Source organism: Camelus dromedarius, chromosome 4, assembly GCF_036321535.1.
Source record: "Camelus dromedarius isolate mCamDro1 chromosome 4, mCamDro1.pat, whole genome shotgun sequence".
Classification (NCBI taxonomy): Eukaryota; Metazoa; Chordata; class Mammalia; order Artiodactyla; family Camelidae; genus Camelus; species Camelus dromedarius.
Window position 1 is genome coordinate 50441000 of NC_087439.1, and position 18553 is coordinate 50459552.

The window sequence follows — 18553 nt, forward strand, 5'->3', positions numbered from 1 at the left end:
GATATGAAAAAAGTTGAGAAGCTCTGATAAAGATTATTTATAAAGTCTGTCTGCCAGCCTATCCCACCCCAGAACCCTTGTCCCCTGCTCCCCACCCTCTCTTTGTCTCTCTCATATTTCAAAGACAGCCAGGGCTACAAGGATAGACAACAGCCAAGGTTCAAGTCTGTGTCCAACAGCGTCAAAAACTCCAACTGGGATATTTGTATAGGACACCATGTGGCCCCAGCACTAGAGGGTAAGCTTAGACAATGCATAAAAAATAGCTAATGTCTAAAAACCACAGAATCTGGATGAATAACAAATGAGGGAGGGATCCACATTTCACTGAAGGACAAAAGACCTGAATAAATGGATTGACATACCATGTTCCTGGATGGAAATACTTGGTATCGCATTCCCCATCATTTCTCAAATCAAAATGAAAATTTAATACAATTGAAAGATGAAAGAACAACAGAAGTTATTAATTAGAAATAACCTGGTTAGAAAACAGCTAGACAAACATGCCCTAAAGTGAAGCCATGTGATTAGTCTGCTTGATCACCTTGCAGTGCCTCACAGGGTAACTTGGTATGAGTACCATCTTCCTAAGCTCTTTAACTTTGCCTTTTTTCTACATACTCAGAATTGACCAAGTTATTCATGACTATTTCATAGTAACCAAACTCAAAAGGCCTTGATATATTAATGATACACTAAGGTATAAATTTTCCCAATGTGTCAAGTACTATTGTTGGCTATCAGGAGTACCTGATAAGCAGAAAATGTAATAATTTGCTAGTGATAACAGAATCAAAGCAGCCAGAGGAGGTTTGGAGGGTTATATCATCCAAGTTACATTAAGCCCTGGCGCTTAGTTTCCGCCCCAGAACAGACTATCTTTTTGTTCAGGTCTCCTGAATAAAACACTTGAGCAAAGCTAGATAAACATCAACACATTCTTATTCTTTGTGCTCCTTTTTTCCAAACTCCACCAACCATTCCCCATTCACTAGCCAACTGCCTTTGAAACAATTTACGCTGTAATTGATTAGATTTCTAATCTTTACAAGAGAGGGCCTGAACAATTCTAAAGGAGCTGCTCATATGGATTGCAACTGTAAAATACACGGTATTTCTTAGCACGATAGGGAGACTGTCAATTGTGGTCACTTTTATCAGCACCTTTGCTTAAATACGGATCCACAGATTATTTACAGTTGTCATGGATGTGATTAACAAATGTCATCCTCATTTTTATTTAAAAAAAAAACTCTAAAACTAAAGCTCAGTAAGGTCAAATGATTCAAAATCACTAGGGCTAGGCAGAGAATGGATTAGGTCTCTGGTTCTTAACTCTTAATTGACCTTGTTCATTATACTTAGCAATTTGGCAACATTAAGGTAAAAATCACTCGCGAATAGAGAGCATTATCTGGCAATCCTACTTTTAGCAATCTTGCAAATCATTCCTCAAATCCTCTCCGCGAGAACAGTTGCTTCAGCTCTTTCCACAGCAACGAGAAGTATCAGAAAATTGTGCCAGCAGACTTCTTGAGATCAGTGGGTACCTAATTAACTGACCTCGACCAGTCCTGCCTCATCTGGTTAAAGGTGACACTTCAGTATGTCGGCCGCATTTTGAGGCCTTTCCAAGGTACCCATGACTCACATAGGCCAATGTCGCAGGGATTTTCAGTGTGGGCCCTCACCGTAGGCGTCGCAGACACAGAAACCTGTCCCTGGCATTTGTTAACCTGCAAGGAGACCCGGAGGGGCCGAGAGGGGCTTTCTTGCCCCCCTAAAGTACAAGAGAGAAAAAAGTGGTTTTATTCAGACTCTGGAATGAAGTGAATTCGGTAATGGAAACCGAGAGGCCCACGTGGGGGAGGGGAAAGGAGTGCAAGAAGAAAGAGAAACAGGCCTTTTTCTCCACTGACGCGCGGTCACGAAGCGTTCCCTCGACGTGGGCGCCAGCCATTGGCCGAACCCGAGCTGACGTCCTCTCAGCGGCCGGGGTGCGAACGGCGGCAAGGGCGGCGCCGCACTAGAAGACGGAGAGACGGGCGCGCTCTCGAGGCCTGCCACGCCTCCGCCCTCTGCCGGCCAACCGGCTCGTTCAGTCCCTCTTCGCGCCAAGTTGGCCACGCCCCTTCCAGGCCGCCCCTCCCCCCACTAGGACGGCGGCGCGCGGAAAACGCGTCACGTGACGGCTGGCCCCGCCTCTTCCTCTCGGTCCCATATTGAACTCGAGTTGGAAGAGGCGAGTCCGGTCTCAAAATGGAGGTAAAACCGCCGCCCGGTCGCCCCCAGCCCGACTCCGGCCGTCGCCGCCGCCGCCGGGGGGAGGAGGTATTAGGGGGAGAGTGGGGGGTTGATGGGTAGTGGCCGGCATTGGGGGGTGCCTAGCTCGGTGGGAGCGGGGAGGCCGGGTGGACCGGGTCGGCCGTCCCGCGCTCTGCGTTGAGACGGGCGGTGGGAGGGGGAGGGGAGCGGGCCTCGGAGGCCTCCTTGGGGCTTCTCGCCCGCCTTGCCGTCTCCTTTGGCTGTACAGGTGGCCCTTGGGAGGCGCGGCGTGGCTGGGCCTCGGGAGGGAGGTCGGCCTACCCGCCGCGCGGCCTCGGTTTCGAGGCCGAGGGCGGCATGGCGGGCCTCGGCGGGAGCGGTTGGGAGGAGGCGGTGGGGGAGGGGAGGGGACGAGCAGGCACATCCGGGCGAGCGAGCAGGCGGGCGGCGGCCACATTGACATTGATCCGCTGCCGCGTTACGAAATGGCGCATTGGCACGCAATGGCCGCCGCCTGGCTGCGCCGCCGGGAGAGAGAGCGTGGGATTGGAAGGAAGAGGGAGGAGGCGGCCTAACAGAAAATGCCGCAAATGGCCTCGAAGCTTGGGGCCTAGTGCTTTCGCTGTTCTCTACCGGCGCCGTTCTAGGCCTACCTTTCTAAGGAGATGAGAATTTCTCTATCCTGTTTTGTTCTTTGCAGCACTTAGATGAAAATAATTTTTTAAAATGAGATGCTTTGAAATATTTCTTGACCTGCCATGTTTGCTGAAGTACTTAGCATTGTACATAACTTCGCTCCCTGTGGGTGAAGTGGTATTCCATCTCAGAATATGAGTGTAGAAGTAAAATAGGAAATTTAAAAATTCTTGATCTCTATTTTTGCCCGTTCTCTGGTGGGTCGGCTTAGGTTGTAGTTTCTTGAATTTTTCTTTTAAAGTACTGTAACCAGAATCGACTTTTTCAGTTGTTTGAGATAATTCTACGTGGGTTACAGTTGTTTCTTTTTGTCAACTTTGTGTATTGTAAGTTTTAAATGTTATCATCTAACCAGGACTTGAAAAGATGAGAGTAAGTGAATTAATGCTTTAGGCTGTTAATCTTTTTTTTTTTTCTTAGCATGTGACAGTCTCTTCATACTAAATGCCTTAACATCTGCTTTTAGAAGCCAGGACGACCCTAGGGTGTAAATGTGAACCCCTTTATTTAAGGACTTTGGGTGAAAGATCTTAATGGATATATTAAATGGCAGTTCATGTAGTTTATTAAAGAAATAGTTAAATTGTAAAGCGATTCGGGCCTTATCTTAATTTTTTTTAAATCTCAATTTCTGTTCTATTGTGCTCCATTGTCAACATGCTGTACTTAAGTCCAACTTCCCCTTTCTGAGACCCAATAAAATGTTGGTTTTGGCATTTTTGGCGTGTTCTACAAGTGCAAATAGGTAATTTTTGCAGTATGTAACCTGTAACATAAGTTGATTACAGGAAGTTATCAAGATATATGGTGGATTTTTTTTCATAGTTTTTGGGGGGGCTGCTGGTTTAGCCTTTTATTGAGTAGTATTATTTTAACGTCTTTATTTGCTTGAAACTGGTGAATGTCTCTAAATTTGTCATTCATCATGTAAGTTGTACTTAATATTAATAGTTTTGTGGTTTAAAATTAAATGGTTGGTGGGGTGTAGACTCAGGGAAGACATGAGAAGAAATACCATGGATGAAACACTGCTTTTACAACACTTCTGTTTCTTAGAAAATGGTTTCTCAGAACTTTCTAAAGTAATCTGTCCCCAGACACTTGTAGTTTAAAGTAACAGGGCTTTTGATTCTGAAATTCTCTTGGACTTCAATTTAGTTTTTAAGTGATGTTGGCATTTCAAAGTCTGGTTATAGGTTTTCTTGGTTTTTTTGGTTCCATTAATCAGTTGGTATGTGTGATCCTATTCCAATTATATATTGGTTTGTTTCCACAGGGCCATGATCCAAAGGAACCAGAGCAGTTGAGAAAACTGTTTATTGGTGGTCTGAGCTTTGAAACTACAGATGATAGCTTAAGAGAACATTTTGAGAAATGGGGCACACTTACAGATTGTGTGGTAAGTTTAAAAGGAACAAGAAAGTTTCTTTAAAAGGAATGGAGGACTTATGGAGGTGTTTCAGTGCTTTAAAATTTTTATTTTGTAGGTGATGAGAGACCCCCAAACAAAACGTTCCAGGGGCTTTGGTTTTGTGACTTACTCTTGTGTTGAAGAGGTGGATGCAGCAATGTGTGCTCGACCTCACAAGGTTGATGGGCGTGTAGTGGAACCAAAGAGAGCTGTTTCTAGAGAGGTATTTTAATAATACCATGTTGTGTGATATTTGTTGTAAAAATTTGTGAAGTTTTTGGGTTTTTTACTTAAGTATTTTTTATTTGTAGGATTCTGTAAAGCCTGGTGCCCATCTAACAGTGAAGAAAATTTTTGTTGGTGGTATTAAAGAAGATACAGAAGAATATAATTTGAGAGACTACTTTGAAAAGTATGGCAAGATTGAAACCATAGAAGTTATGGAAGACAGACAGAGTGGGAAAAAGAGAGGATTTGCTTTTGTAACTTTTGATGATCATGATACAGTTGATAAAATTGTTGGTAAGTAACAATTTGTCAGAACTTGAATGAGGAAGCAGAAATGGCTTCTTTGTTGTATACTATATTTATTAAATTGTTGATTATTTTGTATTATGCATAGTAATAGCATATAAAGTGTATGGTTCAGTTTTCATAAAGTGATTATATTTGTGTAACCAGCATCCAGATCGAGAAATGTTAACATCCCAGAATGCTCCCTCATCCCTGCTCACCTGCTCAGTCACTACTTTCTCGATGTTTTATTGTTATATAGGGATAAAGGATGTCATTTACATGTGCTTTCCCAAACATCAAGTAACTTTTGTTTGTTTGTTTGATTAAAAAAAATTTAGTTCAGAAATACCACACTATTAATGGGCATAATTGTGAAGTGAAAAAGGCCCTTTCTAAACAAGAAATGCAGTCTGCTGGATCACAAAGAGGTGAGTAGTACCATATACACATAAAAAATAAATGTGGGTGGTGTTTGTAAGGTTTTTAAAGATATTCCTTTCCTGTCTTAAAGGTCGTGGAGGTGGATCTGGCAACTTTATGGGTCGTGGTGGAAACTTTGGAGGTGGTGGAGGTAACTTTGGCCGTGGTGGAAACTTTGGTGGAAGAGGTAGGACAGTTACTTCTAACTGCATGGTTATCTAAAATGTATTGGTAATTTGAATATATCTTTTTAATTCCCACCTTGCTTTTCTTTAGGAGGCTATGGCGGTGGAGGTGGTGGCAGCAGAGGTAGTTATGGAGGAGGTGATGGTGGATATAATGGATTTGGAGGTGACGGTAAGTTTTTTTGTTTGCTATTTTGACTTTGTTTCTAGAGTTTATTAAGTATTTGTTTACATTTTCCTGTTTTCAGTTAAAACTTGCATTGCTTGACCATTAAAATATGCTTACACTAAATTAATACCATAAAAGACTAGATTTTTCAACTCATTGGCCTATTTTCCAGGGGCTTAAATGAAATGTAAATTAGTGTTCAATAACTTGACCCGATGTGCATTTGTGTTTTTGAGTGACAACCCAATTTTTTCTTTTTTAGGTGGCAACTATGGAGGTGGTCCTGGTTATAGTAGTAGAGGAGGCTATGGTGGTGGTGGACCAGGATATGGAAACCAAGGTGGTGGATATGGTGGCGGTGGTGGAGGATATGATGGTTACAATGAAGGAGGAAATTTTGGAGGTGGTAAGCTTTCACTTGTTTTAAGTATTGTGTGTGGTTCATTACAGGTGTTTGTGAAAACACATTAGAATAGCATTTGGTTAAATATGCTCTGTAATACAAAGTACTCAAGTGGTGGGAAATTAAACTGAATTTTCTTATTTTGCTGGCTTAGTAAATTGGCAAAATGTATTCATCTCTTTATGTGTTGAAATGGACATTTATCCGTCATTGTTGACCGAATTTTACTTAACTCTAGGTGTGTTTAAACTGGAAAAGTGGAAACTAAATTGAACGTATAGACATGTTAAAATGAATAGGATGTCATCTGCAGTTTAGGTGATAAAAATACTTTGGGTTTTAATATGTCAGATGCATCACAGACTGTAAGCAAGTCTGCATCATTATTCCATGATACTGTAGTTACGAACTCACTGAATTTTTTTGAACTCTGTTATTAATGTATCAGCAACAGAAAGTTTTTCAATTCAATTTCAAGTTAACTTGAAATATTTTTTGTCACTGATTTAAAAGTTATACTGTATCAGAATTAAGAGTGAATCAAACACGGACACAGTTGATAGTGTTTAGTGTATGCAGAAGAGAATGTGCTGGCGTGTAGCATCTAACAAAATAAGGTAGCTATCTAAATACATACTCTTGAGCCAACTTGTGCTCTTTGCTCCTCCTCTCCTACATATAGCTGAGGTCTGCTAGTGGGCCTCTTTATGATAAGGGAGAGTTGGTAGGACTATGAAATCTCTTCTTTTTTTTCCCCTTAACAGAGGCACTGGGGATTGAACCCAGAACCTCATGTAAAATCTCTTTTCAAAGGATTGTAAGTGTTGTAGAGCATGCTATGATGATTGTCAGGAAATAGTAAGTGCATGTGTTAAGAAAGGAAAATAACTATTGTGTAGGTCAACCACAAATAAAATCTCTGTAATTTCAGGTAACTATGGTGGTGGTGGGAACTATAATGATTTTGGAAATTATAGTGGACAACAGCAATCAAATTATGGACCCATGAAGGGGGGCAGTTTTGGTGGAAGAAGCTCGGGCAGTCCTTATGGTGGTAAATAAAATTTTTTTTCTATCAAAAATTTTCATAGTTGTCTAAATTAAAAGCTCGTGTTTTTTAAAAACTATCTGTATTTCCAGGTGGTTATGGATCTGGTGGTGGAAGTGGTGGATATGGTAGCAGAAGGTTCTAAAAACTCAGCAGAAAAGGGTAGGTATCTTTTAAGTTTTTATCATGATGATAAAGAATATGTGGAACTGTTACACTGAGTGTAATAATTTTTTTATCCTGTATTATTCAACAGGCTACAGTTCTTAGCAGGAGAGAGAGCGAGGAGTTGTCAGGAAAGCTGCAGGTTACTTTGAGACAGTCGTCCCAAATGCATTAGAGGAACTGTAAAAATCTGCCACAGGAGGAACGATGATCCATAGTCAGAAAAGTTACTGCAGCTTAAACAGGAAACCCTTCTTGTTCAGGACTGTCATAGCCACAGTTTGCAAAAAGTGCAGCTATTGATTAATGCAATGTAGTGTCGATTAGATGTACATTCCTGAGGTCTTTTATCTGTTGTAGCTTTGTCTTTTTCTTTTTCTTTTCATTACATCAGGTATATTGCCCTGTAAATTGTGGTAGTGGTACCAGGAATAAAAAATTAAGGAATTTTTAACTTTTCAATATTTGTGTAGTTCAGTTTTTCTACATTTTAGTACAGAAACTTTAACAAAATGCAGTTTTGAAGGTGTTTCCTTGTGAGTTAACAAGTAAAGAAGATCATTGTTAATTACTATTTTGTATGAATTTTGCTAAAGTTAACTGTAAAGAAACACCTGCTTACTTGCAGTTTAAGGGGAATCTATTCTCCCCATTTCCAAACCATGAAATGAATGGGCTCTGACATGTGGAGAGAATAGATATTTGTATGTTTGCAATGTGTGTTTTAGATAATAGAATTGGGTATTTAAATTAGCATATTTGTGAATTTAATAGCATTAAGATTTACCTTCAAATGAAAAATCTCAAAATTTCTATTTGGTTTTTGTGCATTTTCTTTCAAATGTAATCATGATTTTAGTGTATTAGCTTTGCTGAGAGTCCTAGCTGTGTTTAGAACATCTCCATTTTGCATTCACTTTGATCACATGTAAACTGCTGCCATAGTTTTACTTGGGTGTAAAGGATGTCTACTGCCCGCTGTTTAAATTCTGGAAAGGGGTAGTGAATGTTTTCCCTTTCCTCCTACCTGAAGAAACATTCTTAAAATCTTGAAGATATAGGACCACTAAGCTTGCTGTATCTGAGCAAATTAGTGGCTACCCTTTTTTTCCTTTTTAAAGCACAAGAGGCCCATAAATCTTCAGTTATTTTCCTTGGTTTAATATATATTTTTTTGATACAAGCTCTCAGAGCAAGAGAATAAAAATCATGCATTGTTGAACCCTTAACTGGCTGGCATGCTTTCCTGTTTGTATCCTCTGCATTTTACTGGATGAAACCAAGGATAGTCTAGATTTAATCATCCCAAATGACTTAATGCAGTAGAAGTGTAGCACAGTTGCTTAGTACAAACAAGCTTTTCACTTCCCAAAGACCTGAATTCAAATTTGGATAGTCAGAGTTTGTACTCACTTAAAATCCCAAAGAACACACTGTTATTCCATGTGTATGCTTGAACCTAGGTCATGTTGGTATGAGTTAACAATTTGTTTGGAAGACCCTGGTTGAGAAGAGTTTTAGCTAACAAGGTCGTATATATTTATATAAACCATTGTCTACTGTTTTGCGCCAGCTAGTGTTTACAATTTCATTCAAGCCCTAAGTATGTGCCCTGCTGTTAAAATTTCTTTGGCAGTTGAACGTTGAAATTGAGTTTCTTTTTTTGTTTTGTTTTAAGAAGTACTAAGCAAAACAAGCAATAAAAAGGGGGATGGGGCGTGCTAGTGTTTGAATATGCTCTCTTGTTGCTCTAATTCTGTGCCTCTGCATTAATATTTGGATGCATGCAATGCCAGCATGGAAATCGGTCTTCACAGACACTGCAGTTTTCCAGAAAACACTCACAAACCAATAAATGTAACAGACAACATTCCATTTGTTAATGGACATATGTGAATAAGCAGCGTAGAAAATAGGCTAATTAGAAAATGGTTAAGTCTTTAACAACTTCAAGTGTGGTTATATAAATGGACACTGTCAATGTTCATAACGTAAACCTGGGTACCTGGTCAAAATAATGCTTGGGAAAGAAACATTTTATTAAAATTAAGCTAAATTGTCTCAAGTTCTTTTATTCATATAATAAAGGTTGAAGGAATGGGGTAGATTAACATTTCCTGTTTCTATGTTTGTGAAATTGTTTGACACAACCTTGACAGTATCCTTTAATGACATATGAGGTTAATTGTACTGTTAACAAATTTTCTATGTTCTGGAACTAGTTCAATAGTGAAAATATTGTTAGTAAGTTGATGTTTGCAACCTATAAGCAGGTGAAATCTGTGTGTGTGACCTGTTTATAAGTTGTATTAGCTTAGTTCTTGTGAACAGTGTGGAAAAGTTAAGCCATGAGGAGAGCGATTTAACCAGCTTTAAAGGACCTAAGATGTGCTTTCTTAAGCACAGTGTGGATCAAAGGAGACTCACTAAGACAGGACTTCAGCAGCCCTTTGAGTATGGACAAGTCAGCATAAATAAAGAATGACAAGGCAGCAGCAAGAGCTTCAACTACAGAGAAGTGAAGGCATAAGATACTATGGTGATAGTGAGCAACTTCCAAAAGCTAGTTAAATCTGCTTATTGCAACTGAAATATCGAAGAAAGTCTAGCAGGAAGGAGCTCTTCGCCTTTTGGAACATCAATGAGAGATAGTTGGCCACAGTCACTAGGTCTAGCATTTAGACCTGCAAGGAAGGGCAATAAGCATTAGGTAAGGCTTGCATTTGAATTTTTTCACTAATTAAAGAGTAATTTTTTGTAAAGCAAGGTAAGAGTAATCTTTTTGATTTGCAGGTTGAATGAGAACCCTACTTGCCTAAAAGAGGAATGTCTTTCCTACCATCTTAAATACGAAGGTTTCTGGCTGGGTAAGGTTTGTAGCTCACAGTAAAGCCTGGTTGACACCATTTGTTTCCCCACAAATTTATATTACATCTTTAGAAACCATTAGGTACATTGGCAAAATTGTTCAGCTGAGAACTTTATCTTGGCACCACATTCAACACATTTAAACAGTTTAAAAGGTTTCCCTGCAATAACCGCAAGTGTTCATCTAGAGTCAGATATATACAATTCAGTGTTGGTGTCTTTTGGGTAAAGTCAATTTTGGGTAAGAGTGATCATATTTTTTGAGGAGTTTTTTTAATGAGCATGACATGACAGAAGCATTAAGCTTCTAATCCTTGTTCTAGGAAAAACGTCTTGGAATGAACTTTCAAAATTGTCAGATCATACAGGTATGAGAATGGTCTTCATTCAAGTGGCCTCGTAACATAAATAAGTTCTCTTGCATGTGACTTCAGGGAATTTTTGGTCTAATAGGATAAACTTGGTTCTTTTTTAGGTTTTTTGTGTTTAACGTGTTAACCAGAAGTGGTGGGGGGCCTAATTATGCTAATGCTCCTTTTTAAGACAACTTTCCCCAAAGAGTAGTTAAAATATTAAACTCAGTTACTGTTCAGATCAGATGCTGATTGTTCATAAGGGCTATTATTGCTGCCCCAGAAGGGCTTGTTAAAATTTGAGATTTGATGTTAATACACTTTAAAAAATAAAAGAAAACTTCGGGGGGACAGATACTTAAAACTAGTTTCTAAGTTATGAGTAAGTCAAGTTCTTGTATAAACAGGAGTAGTTAGTTTGCCACATGTTTTATTCTCAGAAAATGACTGGTTGGGTCTCTTTCTAGTAAGTCAGGACTGAATTTCTACACATCACTGTAGACTGAAGTGTTAAATAAGGTAATATCTTTTTAATAAGTTTTCTTTGTAACATTTTAATGAAGCAAATTTCCTAAGATAGGAAGCATTTTTCTTTTTTTAAAGGTGGTGGTCTTTTCCAGTCCATCTCATTTATGAAATAAAGTGATTTTATTTAAATATAGTTCCATTGTCATTTCTGAAAAATACAATGCTCTTAAGTCATAGCACCAGTAAACAAAATAAGGAAGTTAAACAAGGGGGAAATGGTCAAGGCAAACTAATTCTTGTCAAAGCATCACGTAGGTAACAGCGTCCCATGGTACATTTTCCCCCAAAAGGCTCAGTTTACACTCATGTCCTAAAGAAAATTTGGTGAAGAAGACTGTTAAGGAACTGAACGGTTGAAATAACGCTTGTTTTTAAGAGTTCCAATATGTTAAGTCAATTTGAAATATTAATTAATGCCATATCTTGGAATTCCAGTAATTGATGTCAAAGTGGTAAGCATGCTAATGTGCAGGGGTAATGTAAGGATTGTTAGCTGATATAAATATTCAAGATTACTTTTAAATTTCATTGTTTTTTCTTGATTTTTAAGACTTAAGAGGTGGTCTGTAATGGATTCAGATGTTTCATTTGTAGTATAATGAAATGTTTACAGAAAGATAACTTTTTCATTAAAATATTTTTAGAAACGTGTGTGTTGTTTTGTCACTTCACAATGCTGTGTAAATGCTGAATAGGTGAACACTACTTCATTAGTAAGTAGTAACAGGAAATGTGGAATGAGTCTTAACATGTCAGTTAAAGGATATGGATTCTATTCAGTGGGAAACAAATAGATCACATATGAAACAGTTTATTGCTACTTAAGGATTTAAGTCTTAAAGCACAGTGCATGAGATATTTGGGTGATAGTTGAGGAATCAGCTTTGGAGAAAAGTTGTTAAGGATAATTACAGGAAAATAATTTGGGAGAAAAGATGGTGGGTGGTTCCAGTTGGAAAAACGGGTTTTTGTTTTAGAAGTATTGGGTTTCTTAATCTTGAGAAAAGCAGTTGAGCATTTTGTGACATGAGGGTGGGTTGGGAAGAACTTAAGAAAATAGTCTTAAACTACAGTTTTACAATTTAGCCCAAATAAAGAGGTGATAATGTGTTGAAGCTTAGCAAATTTGTGAGGTATGATTTTAAGAGTTGTGATTTTTTTTTCTAAATTATTTTTATAGCATATGTATATGGATTCTTAGCATGGATAACTTAACAAGAAATGCTTTGTGACTTGAAGCCGTGTGAGGATTTTTAGCAGTTAAGATTGTAACACACTTTGCTTAAGTTCAGCACACTGGTTTCACAGAATATGCAGTGGTTTTGTAATTTGTGCAGTTCTAAGTACCTTACAATTGTAGTTTAATGCTTGAGTCCTAACAAAATAACTCAAAATACATTTACCTTTATTTCCTCAGAATGAAAATAGACTAAATGAAACTGCAAAATATTCAGGCAGTAAGATAAAAAAAAACTGGAATCTCCTATGTGCCCATTAAAGACTGCAATTAAAATTCTTTGGAGATTGTTTTGCAAAAATGGGGTCTTATTAATACATTAATTGAACTTAGAACTGAACATATATAAAGTACCAAGAATTGGGAGAAGAGTAAGGTAATAGGTAAAATATGCCATCTCACATTTTTAAAGACAATCAGGTACATTAAACTGCATTCACCTGTAGAAGTACTGAAAGTTAGGAAATAAAAATTTCCTAACATAGTATTTGACTTGTAGGATTTATTGTTAGTGTGGATAAATAATGTTACAATGATGTGGACTGCTTTAAAAGATAAACAAATGGTTAAATTGCACTACATCATGTTGTTAGCCTTTATTAACTAGTTATGTCTGAAAATCAGCACAGTAATTTTTACTTTTTAAAATATTCAGTCCATTCTCCCAATAGAAATGTTGAAAACTACAAAAGAACCCTGATACTATCTAGATTTAATCTTAGTTGTCTTAATGCCCTTACTCAATAGGTATTGGAAGAAAATGCAGTCAGTTTTTTTATTCCTGTTTCAGGTTTTGCCTATCAGTAAAAAAATATTTAAATACAGAACTAAAATTTAAAGTTTTATGATCTTGGTCAAGTTATTTGGAGTTTTTTTGTGCCGTGCTCCCCTGGGTTATTTGGTGATGCCAACATACCTCTTAGAATGTTGATTTTATGTGTGTTAAGTATGTAGAGTGAATTATAAATGTTTCATTGGAAATAGTTACAAAATACGAAGTTTCACTCAGTAATATGTGCTCTAACTTAAATGAGGCTAATGGTGGGTTTGACTTCTAACTTTGAAATTGTGATGCATAAATGGCATTTTGAGATACTTGGCAATAGAAATCTTAATATTAAAATCAAGATTTTTTTTTTTTTTTTTTTTTTTGCAGGTGGGAGGTAATTTGGTTTATTTGATTTTTCAGTGGAGGTACTTCGGGGCACTCTACCACTTGAGCTATACTCTCCCCACTATGATTTTAAATCGCAGTCACAAGTGCTGTGAATACCATTGTGGTTTGTTGCCTGTAACATTAAAGGAAATGTTAAGGTTCACTCAGTGAAAGTGAACGGAGGAACCTTCTCCCCATCACAATTCTCTGATGTAAATTCTATCCAGATTAACTATTTTCACCTAATTTCTTTTCCTTAAAAAAAAAAAAAAAGTTATACCTGCCCCTCAGTCTGAAGGTTGAAAGTGATAATGGGCTTATTAAAGAGCTTAAGCTAGTGCCTGTTCTGTGGTCCCTAAAGGTAGTATTTTTTTTCATTTTTGTTTCTATTGAAGTATAGTTGATTTATAATGTGTTTCTGGTAAACAGCATAGTGATTCAGTTATACATACTTAGATTTTTCATTATAGGTTATTCTGAGCGATTGAATATGGTTCCCTGTGCTATAATGTAGGACCTTATTTATTTTATACATACTTTGTATCTGCTAATCCCAAACTCCTCCACCCCCATCCCCTTTGGTAACCATGTTTATGTGAGTCTTTCTGTTTTCTAAGTTCATCTGTCTCATTTTTTTTGATTCCACATATAACTGATAAATATTTTTTACTTATTTCATTTAATATGATCATCTCTAGGTACATCCATGTTGCTAATGGCATTGTCTCATTCTTTTTTATGGCTGAGTGATATTCCAGTGTGTGTGTATACCATAACTTTGTCCAGTCATCCAGTTGATGGACATTTAGGTTGCTTCTGTATCTTTGCAATTGTAAATGGTGCTGCTATGAACTTTAGGGGGCATGTATCTTTTCAAGTTGGAGCTTTATCTGTATTTATGAATGAGTGCTTTTGTTGGATCATAATAGCTCTATTTTTAGTAAGATAGTGTTTTTGATCATGAGTATCACCTTAAGAATGCTGAAGTCACAGCTGAAGTTTTAAAGCGTGACAGTATAGTTAATGCCAGTTCGAGGTTTTTTCCCTCCATATAGGATTAAAGTTCATGTGGCCTTTAAATTTTTTTTCTAGTTCTTAAAAAGCCAAAACTGGCCTGATAGACAAAATTCTTCATTCTTATTTTGAAGAAATGTATGTTCTGAGACTTAGAAGTACAGGTGTGAGAAGTAATACAAGGTACATTTGAGCAGCCATCCCATAGGCTTCAGAAGGAATCTCAGCAAGGAAAAATTTATATAACAATATAGTATGCCATTAAGGTTTCCTAATAAAATGCTTGACATATCAATGTAAAAGGCATAGTTATACATACATTTTAAAATTAGAAACTGAGTTTAAGTTTTACAATACAACAGCCAAATTTAATCTAAGAAACATTGCATGTCAGATCAAGAGATGAAATCTGTACTTTTAGTCATGGGTAAGTTAATTTGTTATAATTTAAAATTTTAGTTCTGTGTAATGCAGTATGTTTAGTACTTAAAAGTAATTTTTAGGTATGGAAAGGTGGTTGGTTATCTTGAACTCTTAAAAATGTTAAATTTGACTAACTCAAAGAATGCACATGAGTGAAGGCATCTGCTGTCATGCTATTGGAAGTCTGTTGTGGTCTGCCTAGAAGTGCTCTTCCCCTTGTAGGTGCCAGCTGATTACAGGTGCTCCGGATAACACTTGCCACCTCCTCCAACCCCCACCCATAATTGTGTTTAAGAGCACTTTATTCAAGATGAAATATCTGTCTTCTGAGGTTGGAAAAGGGATGTCTCTCTCTGGGATTTCATCACCACCACTACAGGAGGAAATGCTTGACCACACCAGACAGGCCACAGCAGAATCTCCACTTTGGAATGCCTAGGTCCATTAGTCCTCGAAATCGTTTTCAACCCTTTTATTTCCAGTCAAATGAGTCAAATTCTTACGTTGACTTTATTTTCTTTCATTTGCAGTCAAGTCATACTAATTTAGGGTTAAAGAAAAAGAAATTGCACATTTATAGAGTGCTTACTATCAGCGAGGCACTGTACTTTTTGTGGGTTGATTCACTTACATTTATCCTCACTTTACGGATGAGAAAACAGCCAGCCTAAGTGTGCTTTGTGTTGTTCAAGGTCATTCTTGGAAAATGGCAGCAGCCCAGGCAGTCTGACTCTAGGGCCTATGGACCTGCGCTATATTGCTCCTGTCAGATTGATAGGACTCTCAGTTAATCTTCACATAGTATTCATTCTAAACACGCTTAACCCTCAAGTGAATTTCATCTCTCCACTTCAAAATAAAGCCAAATGAAACATGAAACAAGACAAAAGTTTGACTAGATGGAGAAAGTGAATCTCCTATGGTTTCTTGGGTGGCCTGCAGTTTTTCAAAGATTTTAAGGGGCTTTGATTTTATGCCTGCTATTAACCTGTTCAAAGTGAACTGATTTTCTAACCTACACCTAACCAGTCATGTATCTCAGGGCATGTTCAAGTCCTTGAGTCTGCCTTCACCCCACATCCTTTCTGTTGCAAAATCCTTTTAGTTTGACCTGGGAACATGCAGAATCCAGCACCTTCTTGCTACCATTATCACCCTAAATTAAGACAACCTATCGTGAATATCTCAGGACCTCCCCTGTTGGTCTCCCAGCTTGTACCTTTACCTGGAGAAACTTAAACTCTGATGTTACTCCTGCTTAACACCTCCAGTAGCTTTCTACTAGACAAAAGTCAGGGTAACCAGGCCGTGTCAAGTCCTACTCTACCCATCCACCCTTTTTTCTCCCATGTTCCTCCATGTAGTTCTTTCTCCAACAGACCTCAGAGCCTTTGGCTTTCATGTGTACTGTGTGCAATTAGCTAATAAAATCTATTGGTGTGAGTAAGTGAACCAGTATTTTCATGGTATATAGCATTTCCCTTGGTTGAGATGTACCTGCTGAAGAAACGATCTTTTTGATACACTCTTTCCGTGTCTAGTATCATTTAGTGCTTTTCATATTAATGTCATGGAAAAGAACTGAATAAACTCAAATGAATTCCAAAGAAGTTAAGTCATAATAGTCCTTTATTAGTACCAGCTTTTCAACTAAATTGGGGGGTTTTTTTGCCAGAGCTAAACAATTGAATATAAAAAAATGTTTTGTTCATATGGTTTTTATTTTTAAAAAAGTATATAGTGGTTAGTTTCGCAACAGTTTGCTTTTAGCCAGATGTCATATAAATCTATAAACGTAACAAATGAGATAAGAACAGTATAAATAAGAAGTTTTTGTAGTATTTACACGTATACAGAAACTAGCCCAAATGGTGTTCTAAGAAATTAAGTTTGCAGTGAAACTGATTGAGCATACTGATAACTTACTGTAATGCTTTTTAAAATTTTGTATCTTCTACACTAGATTTGACTATAATTTTGCATAGAATTACTTGAAGTATATTTCAGCATTTCACATCAGGAGCTTTTAGTATAACAGTAAAAAAAAAAAAAAAAAAAACACAAACCCGCTAGCTCAGAAAATGTCAGATCTTCCGAAATCTAGTTTTTCTTAACATCTGGCTTCTTACTTTTGGGAACAAGGAATACATTGCCATCTCTCGTTTGCTGCAGGGAGTATTCACTTGGAGAGTAAGGCTTCCCATTTTCATCACGTAGCATGCTGAAGACTTCAAGATACAAGGTGCTGAGTTGTTTTTTCAATAGATGAAGGCTTTTGTCATTTTCTCCTTTTTCTTTGAGCAATTTTTCTTTTTCATCTTTTAAATGATCTAAGTCTTGCTCCAGTTCCACAATATTTTCCAGTTTTCTTTTTCTGCAGTTCTGAGCAGCCACTTTATTCTTACCCCTCCTACGTATATCTCGAATTAATGCAAGTTGAGCCTCATTGAATTGCTCCTTGGACATCATTTCATTGAAGTCATCAACTGGGAGGTTAATGATTTTTTCTACAGGGAATGGGATATGGAGAGCTTTTGCCCTTAACTCATCTCTTGTGAGATGAGCCTCCAAACGGCTTGGATGTTTGTCTTTTGTGAATGGGGTTTTTCGGTGACCAGGACTAACAGGCACTTCTTTCTTTGGTGTGTTTTCACACAGGGCATCACGCACTGCAGCACTGTTCCCCTGAGAGGGTGACAGGGGTTGGACTGTATCCCCAGAAGGCCGTACTGGCTTTGTTTTAGAACCATTCTGTTTGACACTTCCAGGGGCACTATCTATCTCTTCCATTTCAGAATCACTGAAGCCAAGCAGTGTGTCTCCATAGATGGAGGATTCCACTGAGTGTTCTGGTGAAGCCATGCTGGGACTTGGATTCAGTGAAACACCAGAGTCAGAATCATTGAATTCTGCTGTTGTGCTTTCAGGGTGGTTTTGGTTGAAGGCTTTACAAAGTGATAGATCAGAGATATCAATGGGCCCGTTTAGAAGTTCAGAGAGTGACTGGCTAAAATCAGAGGAGGACATGGTGTTGCTGGTACTGGGCTCTGCTACAAAAGCAAGATAAAATTCATCACCAAAATCTGTGTTTACTGTGGCATCTGAATTTAATGAGTTCACTGTCAACTGGCTGGAGTCTTCTGTGGAGAGGATGCTGCTGAAAGACTCCTCAAAAGCGTTGAGAAAATGTGGACTACAGTTACCTACTTCTTTTTCCAGTGAGGGGATTGATGAATAGAAGTAACTGTCCATTTCTGTCAGTTTGGTTTCTGGACTTGGAACTGTGCTAGTCTCAGCCAGGTTGTCATTTTGAATATTAAGACACTGCATGGAAAAGAAGTTTATACTATGTAAATTGAGGCTAATTATTTTTAATAGCTGATAATTCATATTTGATGGTAAACTCTCCCCACCTCTAAGCTCTTCTATAATTTACAGATAACTTCCATTTCCAACAGATACTCAAGCCCAAACATAATGTATTATTTTCAGAGTTCCCAGATCAGACTTCAGGTTTATAACTTAATCTATCCTCAAGACATCCACTCCATTTAACTAACAAGTTCACTGAAGTGAGCATGGGCAGCTCTCCTGACAAATTTCAAAGCACCCTCCAATCCTTCCTGTAAGTAGGTGGCATATGGAATGACTGATTTAAAAGTACTGAATATAAAATAGCATCTTTGGTATTTA

The 18553-nt window shown here is 37.9% G+C and overlaps 2 protein-coding genes and 1 long non-coding RNA gene across 14 annotated transcripts in view; 1 reads left to right on the forward strand and 2 right to left on the reverse strand.

Annotated features, from left to right (window-relative positions):
* The window catches only part of LOC116153047 (uncharacterized), a 402633-nt gene extending 400534 nt beyond the window's left edge, over positions 1-2099 (reverse strand). For 3 of the 6 annotated variants that reach the window (XR_010380623.1, XR_004136734.2, XR_010380624.1), the window contains exon 1: positions 1907-2099. This is a non-coding gene — a long non-coding RNA (uncharacterized LOC116153047). The other 3 variants (XR_010380626.1, XR_010380625.1, XR_010380627.1) reach the window with 3 other exon arrangements.
* Positions 2100-2182: 83 nt separating this feature from the next.
* Positions 2183-16929, forward strand: HNRNPA3 (heterogeneous nuclear ribonucleoprotein A3). Of its 5 annotated transcripts, XR_004136733.2 has the most exons (12): positions 2183-2334; positions 4241-4363; positions 4452-4598; positions 4687-4897; positions 5230-5319; positions 5403-5498; positions 5588-5668; positions 5928-6071; positions 7000-7122; positions 7209-7278; positions 10075-10148; positions 10473-16929. XR_004136733.2 is itself a non-coding variant. In XM_031451707.2 (11 exons), exons 1-10 carry the CDS (start codon positions 2263-2265, stop codon positions 7259-7261), a joined length of 1140 nt encoding a protein of 379 aa, XP_031307567.1. In that variant the 5' UTR covers positions 2183-2262; the 3' UTR covers positions 7262-7278; positions 10075-16929. The 5 variants fall into 5 exon arrangements, 4 of the variants coding, with proteins under 4 accessions (XP_031307567.1, XP_031307566.1, XP_031307569.1 ...); XM_031451707.2 differs by having other exon boundaries at positions 10075-16929; XM_031451706.2 differs by lacking the exons at positions 10075-10148; positions 10473-16929 and adding an exon at positions 7373-9342.
* Positions 16472-18553, reverse strand: part of NFE2L2 (NFE2 like bZIP transcription factor 2) — a 30469-nt gene continuing 28387 nt past the window's right edge. For all 3 annotated transcript variants that reach the window (XM_010991198.3, XM_031451712.2, XM_031451711.2), the window contains one exon: positions 16472-18184. In XM_010991198.3, coding sequence (XP_010989500.1) covers positions 16961-18184 — 1224 coding nt within the window. In that variant the 3' untranslated portion in view covers positions 16472-16960. The remainder of the gene's footprint in view (positions 18185-18553) is intronic.